At 47.4% G+C, this 18,988-nt stretch overlaps 1 protein-coding gene across 1 annotated transcript; it reads right to left on the reverse strand.

The window, feature by feature from the left end:
* Positions 1 to 8,180: 8,180 nt before the first annotated feature.
* Positions 8,181 to 15,261, reverse strand: LOC125544289 (protein trichome birefringence-like 38). Its single transcript, XM_048707913.1, has 5 exons — positions 14,818 to 15,261; positions 14,534 to 14,705; positions 8,976 to 9,148; positions 8,715 to 8,873; positions 8,181 to 8,619 (listed from the first exon to the last, which is right to left on the reverse strand). The coding sequence occupies exons 1-5, from the start codon at positions 15,186 to 15,188 to the stop codon at positions 8,328 to 8,330; spliced, it is 1,167 nt and encodes a 388-aa protein (XP_048563870.1). The 5' UTR covers positions 15,189 to 15,261; the 3' UTR covers positions 8,181 to 8,327.
* Between the last annotated feature and the right edge of the window lie 3,727 nt (positions 15,262 to 18,988).

Below are 18,988 nucleotides of genomic sequence, written 5' to 3' on the forward strand. Positions count from 1 at the left end.
GTCGGTCCGGGCCGCTTCATCCAACAATACCGCCGAACCAAAGTGTGACATGCTGGTAAGCAGTATGACTTATATCGCCCATAACTCACTTGTGTTCTACTCGTGCATATTACATCAACGCATAAAACCTAGGCTCGGATGCCACTGTTGGGTAACGTAGTAATTTCAAAAATTTCCTACGCACACGCAGGATCATGGTGATGCATAGCAACGAGAGGGGAGAGTGTAGTCTACATACCCTTGTAGACCGTTCGCGGAAGCGTTATATCAACGCGGTTGATGTAGTCGTACGTCTTCACGATCCGATCGATCCAAGTACCGAAAGCACGACACCTCCGAGTTCTGCACACGTTCGGCTCGGTGACGTCCTCGCCTTCTCGATCCAGTAAGAGGGGCAAAGTAGTAGATGAGTTCCAGCAGCACGACGGCGTGGTGACGGTGTTGGTGAAGAACAATCTCCGCAGGGCTTCGCCTAAGCACTACAAAAACTAGCAGGGAGGATAAACTAGAGGGGACGGGGTTGCCGGCACACGGCTTGGTGTTTCTTGATGTGTCTTTGGTGCTAGCCCTTCCCCTCTATTTATATGTTGAGCCCTGGTGTCGAAACTTGGAGTAAAAGCCTCCACAAAGTCGGTTTCACCCGAAAGGCAAGAGTCCTTCTCGGACTCCAGGGCCAGACGCCAGGGTTCCTAGCGTCTGGACCCGGACACCAGGGACCCTGGCGTCTGGCCCCTGGACTCTGCAAAACTTCCTTTTGTGCTTTCCAAAAACCTTGTGGGCTTTCCCCTTTGGCCCAAATAAAGTGTTCTCGTACCCAAACATTTTGGGAAACATCCGGAACCCCTTCCGGTGAATTCCGGAACCCTTCCGGTGACCAAACACTATTATCCCATATATCAAACTTTATCTCCGGACCATTCCGGAGTTCCTCGTCATGTCCGTGATCTCATCCCGGACTCTGAACAACATTCGGTTACCAACATACATAACTCATATAATACTACATCATCAACGAACGTTAAGCGTGCGGACCCTACGGGTTTGAGAACTATGTAGACATGACCGAGACACCTCTCTGGTCAATAACCAATAGCGGGACCTGGATGCCCATATTGGCTCCTACATATTCTACGAAGATCTTTATCGGTCAGACCGCATAACAACATACGTTATTCCCTTTGTCATCGGTATGTTACTTGTCCGAGATTCGATCGTCGGTATCTCAATACCTAGTTCAATCTCGTTACCGGCAAGTCTCTTTACTCGTTCCGTAACACATCATCCCGCAACTAACTCATTAGTTGCAATGCTTGCAAGGCTTATAGTGATGTGCATTACCGAGTGGGCCCAGAGATACCTCTCCGACAATCGGAGTGACAAATCCTAATCTCGAAATACGCCAACCCAACAAGTACCTTCAGAGACACCTGTAGAGCACCTTTATAATCACCTAGTTACGTTGTGACGTTTGGTAGCACACAAAGTGTTCCTCCGGTAAAAGGGAGTTGCGTAATCTCATAGTCATAGGAACATGTATAAGTCATGAAGAAAGCAATAGCAACAAACTAAACGATCAAGTGCTATGCTAACGGAATGGGTCAAGTCAATCACATCATTCTCTAATGATGTGATCCCGTTAATCAAATGACAAATCATGTCTATGGCTAGGAAACTTAACCATCTTTGGTTCAACAAGCTAGTCAAGTAGAGGCATACTAGTGACATATTGTTTGTCTATGTATTCACACATGTATTATATTTCCGGTTAATACAATTCTAGCATGAATAATAAACATTTATCATGATATAAGGAAATAAATAATAACTTTATTATTGCCTCTAGGGCATATTTCCTTCACACATATCATACACAGTTCTGAATAAGGGAACATGTCTAATGACACTTTGCGCGCCAGTTTTTTCGCTGAAGCGATTCCAAGTTTTCGGCTTCCGCGGAAATATCTACCTCCCTGCCCCCTCCCCCCTACCAAAAGCCAAATTTCCCCTGTTTCTGCATTCCTTTCCAAGTTGAAACCTTCACTCCTTGCTTGCAGCGCCGCCTCCTTGTCGGCGACCCTCCTTCACGCTGCTCGGCCTCGTCTATCCAGGCAGGTAATCCACACCCGACCCCCATCCTCCTCCTCCTTCTTCCACATCCCACATGCCCCGACCGCTGGCACGAGCGCGACACCTTCCACCCAAATCACCGACCCCTCCACCAAATAAGCATGGCTCTAAGCCATGGTGCACGCAGTATAGCCAGGATCTCAAGGAGCATTTGGCAGCAGAGAAGCAAATTGCGGCTGCACGCGCGGATGAGGTCGTGATGGCTTCCATTCATGCCGAGCCCCAGATCTTGGAGGAGCACCTCACCGTCGAGGCCATCGTTGACGCCTCGTGCGCCGACGCCGCGACGTGGTTGCCTGCTTTAAACTAAGCATGCTTGGTTTGGTTAACTGTCTGATCTTCTATTAGGAGTATGTTATGTTGTGCAATATGGTGCTTAGTTAATATTTGGTGCATTTGTTGTGGTGTTTAGCTAACTGCTTGGTTCAATTCTACATGGTGATGTCCAATTGTCGTGGGTAGAATTTTGTATTGTTGTGCATGTGAGGAATAAATCGAATTTGGCTGCACTTAATACATGAGAAATATATACAAGTGTTATATTTTCTAATTCTTAATCATGCTTGGTTTGGATAAATGGGTTTTCCATGTGTCTTGAATTAATCTGATGAATCTGCAATGTGCTTATTTTTCATCAACATATTTTACCGATAGCACGCGAACTCTTACTTAACCTGATGACCAACTACCTTATATGTGTTGCAGGGAAGCAATGGGAAGCACTAAGGTTTACAATCGAGGTTAGCACGTGCATGGTGCGTTGTCTAATAGCACATTATTGTGCAATTGCAGGAACCATTCTAATATTTAGGTTTTTAATAATTTGGTCTTGCACATGTAGGTCCTGCTGTCAGAGGTTTTGACCCACTGTTCGACTCTTTTTGCATATGGGGAAATGAGTTGTCCATGAATATCAGTTAAGTCAAGAAACTCAGAAAGATTGTTAGGATAAAGAAATTAGCAACAAAAAACAGCATGATCTTTGTCTGCACAATGAAGAAGACATCAGTTCACTACAGGATAGTACTAACTATTATACCTTGCCTTTTTTATTCCTTTGCCCCATTTCCAATATAGAGCAGATATTTATGCACATCATCTTTGTCTGCACAATGAAGAAGACATCAGTTCACTACAGGATAGTACTAATTATTATACCTTGCCTTTTTTATTCCTTTGCCCCATTTCCAATATAGAGCAGATATTTATGCACATCCTTGTTTTCAGGCCTTTTCAAAGCAGTTCACTGATGATTATCTCTCAAACCACCTGTATGGTTAGGAGGCGAGGAAGGTATTCATACAACACCCACGGTTCAATATTGAAGTGTTCCTAAAGAGGATGATGGATGGACGGTCAATCATCCACAGGCACTGGCCTAAAGTTACAAAGACCTTCAACATCAATGAAGGCTCAATATTCACCTTCTGCTTCAGCAGTTTTCTTGATGAGATACATCTGTCTATGTACCGTCTATGATGCTAATTTCGAAAGGTTATAGATGTTGCATGTGAAATTTGGTCCTGGTGTAGTTGTGCATTGGGGTGGCTGAGTGCTGAAGCTATATGATGTTGTACTCTGATGTATTTCAATTTTGAAAATAAAATATATTGTGTGCTTAATATGAAATGTCAATTAGATTAATAAATGGGTTATGAATAATCGGATAATTAGCCTGCTAATTGAGTTTTGCTATTGCAAACGGTTGTTGAAAAAAATACCGTGGGCGATGACCTCAGGCAACGCACATAGTTTCTAGGAATAAACCGTGTTGGATCAATGAACAATCACACACGACTTTCTCTTGAAAATTGTTTGCATTAGGCCACCTTGCGCAAACGTTTCCACATAAAAATTGTGTGATGGACAGCATTTGCCACACAGTTTCTTCTACGGACCGTGTGTGATGCACTCAATAACGCAAATGATTTAACGAGAAAAATTGTGTGTGATGTACCTATGAACGGAAACGTTTACCTTGAAGCGACTGTGTGGGATGTACATACAAACGGAAACATTTAGCGGGGACTGACCGTGTGGGATGTACTTGCGACCGGAAACAATTTCGCCATATAATTGTATTTTTTAGCTCCACTGTACGTATTTCCGTATTTGAGCGCTTGCCGGTCGCACACGGCCTCATTTTGCCGAGCGTGTGTGCCAGGATGGCATATCCCCGACGGTTTCTGGGCCGTGTGGGAAGGACCCCCTATCGCCCACACTCACTAGGCGACGGTTCCAAATGCCGTCGTGAAAAGGGGTTAAAACCGTTTGTATAGGACCGACGCGTACCAGTGAACCAGTATCAAGCAGTATCAAGTATGGATTGATCATCACGAGAAAGCCGAGTATAAAAATTATGAATGATAATTTATCTTGAGAGCTCATGATTGGAGCATGAGTATAACATTGACTTACGCCTCCCCCAAGCTAGAGCACTAATTTCTCCTTCACGAGGCCAAAAATTATATATATAATTCCAATTACGATGAACTAGATGCATAGGATAATTTATTTGGTGAAATTCCAATTTCAATCGATTCCAATCCAAGATCCAATATCATGGCATAGCCTATACCATGCCAATGTTTTTCCCTTTAAAGATAAAGGTAAAACCTTCTTCTTAGCTTCATATTCGGGTAAACCTGCAAGCTTAAGTAATTCACAAATTTCATTCACATATATCAAGGGCATATCAGGATGTTCGGTTCCATCTCCTGCATAAGGATTAGCTAGCAGTTGTTCTATCATACCCAAAGGAATTTCATAACCAATATTTTCAATAGGTGCAGTAGGTTGAGGGGTAACTAATTATGGTTCTGGTCGAGGTGAAGATACTTCGAACAAACCCCTCAAAGGATTATTCTCCATAGTAACAAGTGACCATAAATTTTAGCACATAGTAATAATTTTTCCTTACCGATTTCCAATTACCAAGAGCACTTCACTCCCCGGCAATGGCGTCAAAAAAGAGCCTTGATGACCTACAAGTATAGGGGATCAATCGTAGTCCTTTTGATAAGTAAGAGTGTCGAACCCAACGAGGAGCTGAAGGAAATGACAAGCGGTTTTCAGCAAGGTATTCTCTACAAGCACTGAAATTATAAGTAACGAGTAGTTTGATAGCAAGATAATTTGTAGCGAGCAAGTAACGATAATGGAAACAAAAGTGCAGCAAGGTAGCCCAATCCTTTTGAGGCAAAGGACATGCCAAAACGGTCTCTTATGATAAGAAAATCGTTCTTCAGGGTACACGGGAATTTCATCTAGTCACTTTCATCATGTTGTTTGATTTGCGTTTGTTACCTTGATAATTTGTTATGTGGGTGGACCGGTGCTTAGGTGTTGTTCTTACTTCAACAAACCTCCTACTTATGATTAACCCCCTCGCAAGCATCTGCAACTACGAGAAAATAATTAAGATAAAATCTAACCATAGCATTAAACTTTTGGATCCAAATCGGTCCCTTATGGAATAGCGCATAAAGTAGGGTTTAAGCTTCTGTCACTCTCGCAAGACATCATCTAATAACTACTCCACAATGCATTCCCTTAGGCCCAAATATGGTGAAGCATCATGTAGTCGACGTTCATATGACACCACTAAGGGAATCATAACATACATACCATCAAAATATCGAACACATATCAAGTTCACATGATTACTTGCAACAAGATTTCTTTCGTGACCTCAAGAACAAAAGTAACTACTCACAAATGATAATCATGCTCAAGATCAAGGGGGTATTAAATAGCATAATGGATCTGAACATATAATCTTCCTCCAAATAAACCATATAGTAATCAACTACAAGATGTAATCAATACTACTAGTCACCCACAAGCACCAATCTAAGGTTCCGGTACAAAGATTAAACACAAGAGATGAACTAGGGTTTGAGAGAAGATGGTGTTGTTTAAGATGTTGATGGAGATTGCCCTCCCCAAGATGGGAGAGTTGTTGGTGATGATAATGACGATGATTTCCCCCTCCGGGAGGGAAGTTCCCCCTGTGGAATCACCCCGCCGGAGGGCAAAAGTGTTCCTGCCCAAGTTCCGCCTCGAGACGGCGGCGCTTCGTCCCGAAAGTCCTCCCTTATTTTTTCTAGGTCAAAATGACTTATATACCAGAAGAGGGGCACCGGAGGTGGGCCGAGGAGGGCACAACCCACCAGGGCGCGCCTAGGTGGCTTTGTGCCCACCTGGTGGGCCCCTCTAATACTTATTTGCTCCAATAATTCTTATATATTCCATAAAAATTCTCCGTGAAGTTTCAGCTCTTTTGGAGTTGTGTAGAATAGGTAGCCTGACGTAGCTTTTTCAGGTCCAAAATTCCAGCTGTCGGTATTCTCCCTCTTTGTGCGAACCTTGCATATTATGAGAGAAAAGGCATTAGAATTACTCCAAAAAGCATTATTATACATAAAAACAATGTAAATAACAGTAGGTAAACATGATCCAAAATGGACGTATCAGTGAAGAGGTGTAGCGGGGATCGCCGGAGAAAGATGGACACGATGGAGCGGCGTGTCGTCGTCGTTGGCCACGCGGGCATCGAACGACGGCGACGCAGAGCGGTCGGGGAGCTTGGGAGAGAGGGCTAGAGGACAAGGGCTAGAACAAAGAGTGAGGGGAAAGTGAGAGGGAGCCACAGGCGTCTCCAGACGTGGGGTCAGGGAGGAGGACGAGCCTCCAGCGCGAAGCAGGAGGTGGCCGCGGTGAGTGTGCGCGTGTCAACACGCCTCTGCCTACTGGCAGAGGTTGAAGACAGTGCCTGGTGGGCTGGGCTTCTGCTACATGAGCAGGCCAGATGAGTGGGCTACCAGGTAGGCCTTCTCTGCTTTTCTCTTTATATTTCTTTTTGTTTTGATTTAATTATTTTGCCATTGTTTGAAAAACAAAACAAAATTCAAACCAGTGCCAAAACTTTCTGTAAATATTTATGTGACTTAACTGGACCATTCCAAAAGCACATAAATATTTCAGAAACATTTGAAGATATATTCTGACTATATGAATATAAATTCAAATTCGAATACAATAGTGATTTAAATTCAAAGTCCAAAATATCTCATAAAAATGTTCATCATTTTTGGTTGGGCTCAAAACCTTTGCCAGAATATAACCAACATTATTTAAGGTCATTTTGAAATCATTGAATGCATTTTCATGGTTTTTACCCTTTATTTAATATTTGGAGGCTTCAAATTTCCTCATTTCAAATGTCACTGAAATTAAATATAATGCAAGATGCTCACTAATGCAACTATTCACACTAAAATTATTATTGGCACGAAATGATTCTAGGGATGTGACAGGATCGGTTCAGCTCACGAGGGCTTGCAAACTGCTGAATTGGTTTTGGTTGCATCATGGTTTATCTGGTGGCAGTGGCGTCAACATATGAAAGGGGAGGTGACCCAAACCCCTGAAACGAGTGATGTGTCGATCAAAGTCCTCGCGGCGAATTTTATAAGAGCTTACACAACAAAGTTGCCGAGAAGAAAGGAAGATCAGATGTGGAAGAAGCCATGTGGTGATGTTATCAAAATTAACATTGACGCAACTTTTAAATATGAGACACTCTCAGGAGTGACGGGTGCTGTTGCCCGCGATGGAAGGGGAAACTTCATTCCTGCAGCATCTTGGTTCCTTCCACACTCAAGTTGTGTTGACTCGACAGAGATTACCGCGATACGAAACGGTTTATACCTAGCAGGGAGAATTGGGTGCAACAAAGTCATTATAAAAACAGATTGCACGTTTGCCGCGGAGGCGGCGCAAAAAGCTGATGATTACGTGGGCTCGGACATAGCCACTGGTCTTGAATGCAAAGAGCTAGCACTGGACTTTGCAAATGTTTCATGTACCATTTCCTGCGGGAAGCAAATGAAGTTGCAAACGATCTTGTGAGGATTTCGTTTAGCGATAGATCTTCTAGTTTTTGGAACTCTACGTTCCCCGATTTTATTTCTCATGCCCTTGTAAATGACCTTGCGATTACTTGGGAAATAATGTTTTGATGTTTCAAAAAAAAGACTTTCAACTTGAAATTGTGAGGGGACAGCCGAAACATATTTCCTGTTTGATTGACCACCCTGGTATTGAACACCAATTGAATCACCAATTTAAACACTCACCCGTAAATAAAAGAATTAACGTTACTATGAAAGAAGAGCAGCATGACAAAAAGCGCGCCCCTATGCAAGGAGCGAGGCGTAGAGGATCTGGTTCCAGGTGTCGGGTAGGCCGGCAAGGCACCAGTGGCTGCAGTCGTTGCCCGGGTGGCCGCCGCTGTAGGCCGACGGGTGCGCGTCCCTCCTCAGCTGCGACAGCAGCGTGATGTCCAGCAGGAACACCGGCTTCGACATGCCGTTCAACGCGTTCCGCACCGCGCCCTGCGCCGGAAGCGGCCCGCCCGGGTACGTCGACCCCGCGATCGGCTGCGTCTGGTGTGCGCAGCTGCTGGAGCTCTCCCCCCACTGAGCTCCACTGTGTAGTAGTACGTACGTAATTTTGAACAGGTCAGTGTTTTTAAACGTGGTACTACTCTATGCGGGAGCTGGGCTCTAGGGGTGTGGGCTTACTTGAAGTGTGTCGGAGAGATGCCCTGGAAGTAGACCTTGGTCTTGGAGGTGTCCACGTTCGAGTCCACCCATCTGGCCCATGTGGACATCCCCTTGGAGAAGGCCGTGAGCCGGTCCATGTCTTTCATGACGTGAGCCCCGTCTTGCACATAGTCCCATCTGGTTTCACGGAAGAGGAAATACAAATGCCGTCAACAAACACAAGAATGATCTTATGTACTACCAGTATATGCTTGCGCAAGAAAGTGTAGTGCGTCTTACGGTTGGTCCTTGCCGGTGTGGGTCCACCAGTGCCAAGTGTTGAAGACGAGCATGTCGGCGCCGAGCCACGCGTCGCCGGAGATGGAGTCGAGCTTCAGCACCCGGCCGATGGACTCGTCGACGATGTCCACCAGGTAGGTGCTCCGGTAGTACGCCACCGACAGCCCGTAGTCCTGCACGAGACGGCAAGCGCACGTCAGCCGCCAGCGCGTTCGGCACCAAACTTTTGATGGATCGCGCCGTGCACCTCGACGTACAATGTACACGTAATTACTCCTCCATGCACGGTCACATGGGATCATCAACATGCACAAGTTTCCAAGCCTGTCGGCGCCGATACGGCGGACGCGGCCATAAAACCGGCAGGTACGCCGACGCATCTCCGCTTGTCTGCGTCCGCGGCTACGCTGTGCGTCGCACTGTCGCTCTCAATAACGATGAAACGGCAGGTGCGATGTCATCGACGCCGTAGCGAGCTGTGCCTGCGTTTGCCGGATAGGACCAGACGCGAGCTCGTGGACCATTGGTTTAGGACTCCTACATCAGTGATTCCTTTTCCAAATTGCCCGTGACCTTGCAGGTTAGTGAACTGCAAAGCGCCGCGATTGCCGATCGGGCGTGTGCTGTATATGTCAGCGGTCGCTCGTTATTCCCCGGCCCCGCGTCATTCGTTTTCTTGCCGGAAATTATGGGTTGGCGCTAGTTGCGCACAAGGGAGTGAGGGCAACCACAAGGCTAGGACCGGAAAGGCTAGCCAAGCTGGTGTGAGATTATTGCCCAGGAAACGACTGATTGAGTTGTCCTCATCATCTGGAGTGCTAAGTGCCGTCTAGTGGCAAGAATCGGCACCAAACATAATACTCCCTCCTTCCATCTATATAGGATCTAATGCATTTTTCGAGGCTAACTTTGACCAAATACTAGAGCAATAATATGTGACATGTAACTTACACAAAGCACACGGTTAAATTCGTGTGTGAAAGGAGCTTTCGATGATATAATTTTCACATTGTGTATGTCATGTACTATTAATTTTGTCAATAGTCAAAGGCGGTCTTAAAAAACGCATTAGGTCATATATAGATGGAAGGAGGGAGTAGGTGTTTCAATGCACCGGACCATCTTTTCCATCGAATGGGGTAGTATATAGTATATTTTGTTAAGCTGCTGCAAGTAGTATCTATACCCGTATATAGTGTGTGAATTACTTTGAATGTTGTTCATTGGATGTGCTAATACGGCGACTCGCGATACATAGATGGCAACAATACTTCTGTTGGATATATTTTTGCGCGAAAAGTTTACGATCTGTTCATCAACCGTCAAGGGAGTACAGAAAACAGCAAAAGTATTGGATATTATCTTTCATCCCATCGAATTCTACCTCATAATTTAGAAGATTTCACAACAGAGCTTAAGCATAATGCGCAAACCTCAAGACACAAACATTTCTTCTTTTAATTTTCCAATCTTTTCTTTTTAAATGAATTAATGTTCTTTGTTTTCACTTTGTGCCTTACAACCCACAGTATTCACGAACCTTAAAACACATTAAAAATAGAATATTCTATACTTTCACTATTCAAACACACTTTAAGGACATTCACATGAAGCCATTAGACCACAAGGCTTTCTCAGAAGACATATAAGATATCGCACGAAACATCTCACTCAAGGATGTGGTCGTGAATTCCCATGAGGTTTGATCAGTGAATTGCATGGCGTCCTAGTCGAAGTCTACAGCTCGCGGACACCCTCACCACTTTCTCCACTTCATCATGCTGGTGATCACCCATAATTGTGCTGATCGTATGAATGTAGGTCATCCTTCTACGGGTGTTAGCCCTCAGGTGAAAACAATTCATGTTCGCACCCGCCTGCTTGTGGTTGTTGATCTGCGTATGTGATCTTTCGTGAAGCACATGGGCCAATGAATCTCTGCTTCAAACGTTGCCGACCCATGCAACACTTGGCAAGAACTAAAACCCATTGTAACTATGACGAAAGACGGGTTATTTCCGGTGTTGTTGAACAGTGGCTTGTTGTGTGTACTTGCACGAGGTTTGGGTGATGTGCTATGACGGCTCGGACCGCCAAATCGTGCTCCGAGTACCTCTAGTGTGATCCTCTTGTGGTGGTCGAAGGATCCTCTAGTGTGATTTAGATAGCCAACCAAGTTGAACTTCGGGAAGAGGGAGGGGGAGGGGGGGAGCTTTCCGCACCTTCAACTTTGTGCGCGAAGTAGCTAGGACAAGAAATCGCACCTTATAAGCGAAAGCCGCAGAGTATTGTTCGCAAGTTGTATGCTTCCATGTGATTTCATTCTCCGTAATAACCATAATGAGATAAACCTCATCCAATTGGACCAAAAGGAAGACGGTTTGGCAGATGTGCTCAATAGTCCAATTGTCCGGTGGCTTGATTTTGGAGAGCCATGCACCTCATTCATGGCCTCAGCCACTTTCCACTTATTTCTAATGGACACATCGTAAATCAAAGGCGCAATCTCCCTAGGTCGCACCCCATGGGAGTCCCAGAAATCTGTCCGGTCCCACTTGCCTATGCTTATAATGATGGAGGTGTAGAATACATTGCCAATGATGATGATGGTGGAGATGTAGAACAAGTCAAGATCTGCGTCATCACAAGGGTTTCCTATCCCACCCACGTTTTATTGGGTTCCTTCTTTCCATTCCAACCGGTTTTAGTTGGGTGCCGACTTGCAGATTCTTCCCGAGGGCCACACCTGCACAGCCGCACGTTCCACCCTTGGACGTAGGAGTGGAGCAAAATGTTCACCGGTAAATCCCGTGAGACTGTCCCTGCCTGATGCGGTGACCTAAGGCCAACCTCAGCGTGCGACCTCACCTTATCCGGCCTCGTTCGTTTGAGGCAAAACAAACGGATCTCATGGCTCAGTGCGCGACACCCTAGCCCCATCTTGTCTGTTTGGTGTTCGGTCCGACTCATTTCAAACGCAAACATGCGTCTGGTTTGGGTCCAGGCGGACAGCAAACGGACGCGCCGCTCGTCCGCATCGGGGCCGCGTGGCAGGCGGTCACCTACCTCCCACCGCCTAACATAAATACGCACGCTTGGTCGGCCTCACCTATCATCCACCCAAGCGCGCGGTAGGCGTCCTTCTTAAATAGGAAGCCGTGGACTGGTCGCAGTCCACGCTCCCACTACAGTCGCGCGGCCTCCTCGCAACCCAACACCCAAACCCTAGCCCTTCCTTCCCTTTCCTCGAGTCCGTCGGCCACCGAAAGCCATGGGGTGATGGAACACCGGCCACAAGGGGGCGCACGATCGCGAGGCTGGCTCGTCCTCGGGCCGCCGCCGCCGTGGCGTCAAAGACGAGCTCGGATCACCCCCACGGAGGGCCCCCGCGCCTCCCACATTCATCATCGCCCCTACGGCCGCCGACGAGCGCGACCGACACTACATCCACGTGGATGTTTGCCGCCGTTATTGGGAGAAGAGGACGCCGCTCTCTTGGAGCGACGTTCATCTCCCCAATAACTGGCATTTGTCCGCGGACCGGGTGCCGATCCCGCCGGTCCCGACGAGCGGACGTGCGTGCCGCGAGGAGATCGAATGCCGCCGCCGCCTCCTGCCAGACGACCTCTACTACGACCCCAGGTACGCCGTCGACCCCAGGACACTTGGTTGCGAGACGAGCACAACACCCGGCGTGCGTCCTTCTTTGTCGGCACCTCACCGGGGCCGTGGCGACCACGTGAGCGCCGCACGCGTGCTCCGAGCCCTCCCCACGCGCGCGGGCGTACGCGGGTGCGCGGCATCACGCCGATGCCGTCGCCTCCCTCTCCGTCGCGCCCCCCCCCCCCTCACCTCCTCGCATGACAGAGGAGGAGGAGGCCCGGCTCCTTCAACGTGTCATGGAAGACTCCATGAACACGCACAATGAGCGCCAGTGGGAGGGCCTGGAGACCATGATGGCCCTCTCTGCCGCCTGTGACGTCGCCTTCCCCGAGCTGAAGATGGTGGATGTCAAGGAGAAGGTGAGGAGAGAGGAGCAGCCCGTCGCCGCGTTTCACCGGGATCTGGTGGGCCAGCGGTGAAGCTGGTCGTGCACGGCCGACGACATGGCCGACGCCGTGGGGGCCGTGAACTGGTGCCCCACGCCGCCACGATCTCCGGAGCGCGAGCCATCGCCACGGAGGGAGGAGGTGCAGGCGCCTGCCACCTTCCAGGAGCCTCCCGCCTTCCAAGGGCCGGCCCACCTCTGGACGCCGCCGCCCTATATCGACCTCACTCGCGACGACGATGACAACAACAACGTGTGAGGAAACCACGACGGGCACGACAGGAGCGCGCGGGCGGCGTTTTTGTTTTGTTTATTTTATGTTAATTAAATCTATGTGAACTGTGGAATCGGGTTGTTATGGGGTCGTGAGATGTTTAATTATGTTTTTATGTTTTTACGTTTGTGTTTATTTTTGTTTTGTCAGCATTTTTTTTAGTTTTTGTGATTTTTTAAATCACGTTCATCTCAGACATGATTTGGTGTGCGGCCGTGCTTTGGACGCACCGGCACGGCAACGGCCCCAAACAGACATGGGTGACCCATTGCCGCCTCAAACGGACAAAAACAGACCAAAATGGATGTTCGTTTGGGGTCGTGCGCTGAAGTTGGCCTAAGATCTAGTACGTTGGGTAGTCCTAGTGTATCTTTCCTTTTTCTTTCAACCAGCAAACAACCTACTACAGGAGTACTAATATGCGTGAGTTTCTTGACCATCGATCTATCACGTGTGCCTACAAGTCAGATTTAACACCCAAAAGTACCGATCTGGTGGAGCCAAGAAATTCTCACGTGCCAAGCCTCTCCCAAATGGAATCTGGAGTGTATAGAAAAAGAAGATTGCCTTCCATCTCGAGGAGCAAAGAGTTTGACCCTGGTTTGGTTCAGTGGATCACGGGATGATACCACCAATCAGCAAAACACCAAAGAAGGAAGTGGCAGGAGAGATGGCGGACACATGGTGCGGTGCCCCTCTGCGCTGTCGCCCATGGCGTCTGGTTCCCACACCCCCACCCCCGCCTCACGATACGATTTCCACCATCACCGACCCCGCGCAGTCATGTGATGTGCAAGTGCAAGCAAGAAGGGAAGGAAGCGGCTCGTGGGTTTGGCACTACGCTGGACGGCTGGAGGAGCTACTTCTACTTGTATCCCTTCGCGCGGCGCGGGGGAGGAGACAAACACGCTGTTCCAGTTCCACCGGTGGTGCCCCAAAGCCAGCGGCCGGGACGCCAAAAGGCCAGCACAAAGCACGTCCCTTTTCCAAAGTGCGTGCAGGTGCAGCTGCGCATAATCTATCAACGACTCGTCGTCAAGGAATTACTAGTGTCAACGAAACAGTTTGGCCAATTCATGCTTTCACAAGTTATCACTACTACTAGTAGAACCTAACCAGAATGTTGTGCACTACAGGAAGTACTTTCTTCTGTACTGGTGCTGATGCAATGGAAGGGAGGGATGGCTAATGACTGACACCGAATCTTAGCTGGAACATACACGGGACGGCACGGACCTGGAACGTGACGGTGGAGACGGGGTTGCCCCTGCTGTAGCTGGTCCTGGAGGCCGGCGCGGCCGCGTGCAGCATGCACACCAGCGACTCCCATTGGTTCAGGCTGATGGAGTCCCCCACGAACAGTACCTTCTTCCCCTTCCATCTGCTCAGCAAGTCCCGCCCGTCGAACCTGGTGCGGCGGCCATGGCCACGCATGAGCAATGCGCCATTTCGTCAGCGACCTTCGTTTCCGACGAGATCAGCCGGTACCGACTCGCGTGCGTGCGTGCGTGCATACATACCTCGGGAGCTCGCAGGAGGCGGGGCGCCACCGGTACTTGAGGTAGAGCTTGTCGGGGCGGCCGTACTTCTGGCAGTCGAACTCCGGCTCCACGAAGGGGCAGCCCGCCGCGTCGTACATGGGCATCGCCTCGTCGTACACCCAGCTGCCCTGGAACATGTTGCACGACGCCATGCCGCTGCCGGCGTGGCTCCCCCGCGGACCCGGCCGGTGCTGCCTCGTGCTGCCGTGCCTCGGCTTCGACGCCGGCTTGTGCCGGATGGCCAGGGTGGACGTGGACGTGTTCGCCGCGGCGGCGCCTGCGCGCAGCGAGCACGCGAGGGCGGCGAGGAGGAAGAGGCGTAGCTTGTGCCGCGGCCGCTCGGGGGCCATTGCTCGCTCGGCGCTATGGAGCGACGAGCTGGGGACGGCGGGGCGGGGTGAGCTAGCTAACCAGTGACGGACAGTGAGCTTTATAAGGTGCGGGACGGTTTTTTTTACGCCTTTTATCCGGTCAGCTTTTCTGGGTAATATATCTCGGGCTAGATTCTTGCTCTCTCTCGCTTGCAGGTGGGGCTAGCACCGACGAAACGAGATTTCCTCGTCAGGCCGACGATGCTATGGTAATCAGACATGGTGGTCCGGGCATTGCGCGGCACACGATTTCATGGTGTGCAAGGTTCTAAGGCCTCCTTAATCCTATGGAAAGATTACTCATTTTAGGGTCTCTTTGATTCTAAAAAGATTACCGTTCTTAAGGCCTCTTTAATTCTAAAGATCCTAAAGATTGCCGTTTTTAGGGTCTCTCTAATTCGCAAGATTCTAAAAACACGAGAAAAAAAAACATTGAGTTGAAATGTCACGCTCATGTCAATCTTACAGGGTTTTGATATGTTCGACTGCATCATAAAAAAATAAAATATTCTTTTAAAAAGTTTGAGTGGATACGAGAAATCCTATGAAATGTACGAAGAAATCCTTATAAAAAAGGTCATGCTATGCGTCGGCCAGTGGATAAAACAAAAACATTTCGCCGTCTCTAAAGCCATTTGATTGACGTATAAAAAGTCAGATATCATCAATAACATGTGTGTTGCTGTCGTGGGTTTCTCAAGACAGATGTCCTCGTAAAAGGACTTAGTTGTGGCCATCACCATAAGGTACACTGGTACAGCGAGCTGCTATACAAATGGTTTTAACCCCTTTTCGCGACGGCATTTCAAACCGTCGCCATGGGGGGTCCTTCCCACATGACCCGAAAACCATCGGGATAGGCCCTTCGATCACACACGCTGCGCAAAATGAGCTCGTGTGCGGTCGGGCTAGCCATCGTATACAATTATACAGGCCCAATCGTTTCCGTTCATAGGTCCATCCCACACAGTGATTCCCAGAGAAACGTTTTCATTTGTCGGCACAACCCACACAGTCAATCCATGAGAAACGTTTCCGTTCGTCTGCATATTCCGCATAGTGAATCCCAGAGAAACGTTTTCGTTCGTCTGGATATCCCACACAGTGAATCCTAGACGAATGTTTCCATTCGTATATACATCTCACACAGTTTTATGTATAGCCTCGTGTGCGATAGGTGTAACGATCACACACGCTCTGCCTCCGTAAATCGTTTGCTTTATTCAACTATGTCACACACGATTTGATGAAGAAAATTGTATGGCATTGGGCTATTCATCACAACCGCTTTTACTGCTAGAATCGTTTGCAAAGTTCCATGACCCATTTAGCAGATTTATTAGTTTACAATTAATAATTCCAGTATTATGCAAATTCACATTTCATATTGAACAGTTGTTTACCAATTTCATATCATGCACATAAATATATTTTAAAATCACAGTACGATAGCTATCTGAAAACAGCACAGTACAACATATAGCTAGTCCACCTTCATAAGAACAATATTAGAACAATATATTCATTTCCCTAATCGACTGATGCATGCTCAGCCAGGTTCGTCTTCTCCACCTCTACTTTCAGTTTAGTAAGAACCTATTTTGCACTGACCAACTAGGAAAGTGTCTTTTCCTTCGCCAATATCATCTTAGCAAAGTCTAATTAAAATATTCTAAGCTCATTCTCCATCTTTCTCTTTTTTTTCCTCATCTTGAAATATTCTTCAGCGTTGACAACACTTTCTCTAAGCCTAACTCTGTTCTCTTCCTCGTACATGCTTCAGATCTTTGCTAGGCACATCTTCAAAGACTGCGGCCACTCTTAATCAACTCACTCTAGGTAAGAACACTTCCATTCATACTATAATATTTAAAACTAATCAGTAACAATTGTAGGAAGATGGGTTCCTAGCAACATAGAAAATCACCAAATACATATTTTGAAAAACTGAAGAAACAGGTTAATTATGATATATCTTCTCAAAAAGATCAATGTGCAAATGAATTAATTGCTATTGAGACAACAACCAAATTCAGAAACATTAGAAGGTATAATTAACTACAACAACGCTACAAGTTCTTACTCATGTACTATAAATAAAAAATTAAACATTTTATGAGGAAGCTAAATATAACTGCAACAGCATAGCGGCAGTATTTGAATGACATCACATTGATACTAACAGGTGTGTACATGCACAAATTTAGTAACATAGAACTAATAGCACTAAAGCCGTCCACTATGTATGCCAAAACCGGTGTCAAGAGAACCGTTGCTACATTTGGCACTGGTGCCCTGCACTGGCGAGCTGATGTAGAGAAAAAAATCAGGGAACCGGACTCCGGAGCACCTAGTTGCTCCGACACCTAGTTCCTTCGTGCCATAAAGTTTTAGTATTTTTACTGCTTGGCTGCTCGGATGTGTGGACTAAAGTTGGCTGCACAAACTACTGAAGCGGTGCAAATAATTTTCTAATGTCACCGCTGATGAGATGGCAGCATTTTTAGAAACTAGGTAGAAACGGTGACACTGTCTTAATCACATCCAGAATAACATAGCACAGTGACAATGCCTGAATCACATCTAACAAATGATTTGTAACAACGAAAGTGGGGCTAACCTTCTCTGTACATGTTAGAAATTTCCTCCCACTGTCCATAGATTCAAACGCAACTAACTTCACGATGGAGATTTATTGTGACAACGAGCAGGCAGATCTTCAGCCACCCCGCTCCATTAGTTGCAACTGATGGTCCTAGGGAGCTATAAGAGAAATAAATGACTCAACTCGACCGCCGGGTTAAAGTCCTTCATTTCAAAACGTAACCCAAAAGAGAGAAGAGAGGCATACCCGGATGGTGAAAGAGTCGACATTGGAGGAGGAACCGCTAGAGAGGTCATTGAAGAAGATGATGGCGACCGCGGTGGTCAGATGCGAGATGGCGAGATCCATGAAGCAAGCGAGGAAGTGGCTATAGCTTGGGAAGGAAGGAAGAAGGGAACAAAGGAAATGTGACTTGTGGTCGGGGAGAAAAGGGGGTGGGGATGGGGGGAGTTAGATATCTCGGCGGTAGACCAAAAATTTCGAAGGTGGAGGGAAACTTTGCGTGCGATGCCACTGGACACCAATCATTTTGAACGAATGTGTGCATCGCAAATGATTCTTCTGGTTTATGCGCTATGAATTTAATCATTCAAATTTGGGTGGAAATTTCCCTGGGTACTGTCCTCATCCACGCCATTGCATAATTTAACATCGCTTACTAATTTGGCCACACAAAAGAGCCTACAACCCATAGATCACACTTACTTAATCAAGCAATTTTAGCAATTAAACAGAGCCAGTTGACCTAAACATTGCTCTAACAAAAGTCCAACCTTATAAACAAAGGCTAAGTACGCATAATTTTTATTTTTTTACGCCTTTTATCCGGTCAGCTTTTCTGGGTAATATATCTCGGGCTAGATTCTTGCTCTCTGACTTTTTCCCTGAAAATCTAGGAGCCCCCTCGAGAGGCGATTAGGGTTTCGGTGGATACGCGGCAGCGCTCGCGGACACCTCGTCGACGGGGCGCTACAATCTCTGGTCTGAGGAATGGCGACATCTACAGATCCAAGCGGAAGCTCCGGGGGGCGCAGTCACCCAGGGAGGCAAGGGCACGTATGGAGGAGGCTATGGGGAAGCTGGATCTAACCGAGGAGGAAGCCACGCCGCTGGTGGTTGATGATCTCGAGGAAGGAGTCTCGCAGAAGTGGTCGATCGCTGGCAAGGTTCTACA

This window comes from Triticum urartu, chromosome 3, assembly GCF_003073215.2.
Source record: "Triticum urartu cultivar G1812 chromosome 3, Tu2.1, whole genome shotgun sequence".
NCBI lineage: Eukaryota > Viridiplantae > Streptophyta > Magnoliopsida > Poales > Poaceae > Triticum > Triticum urartu.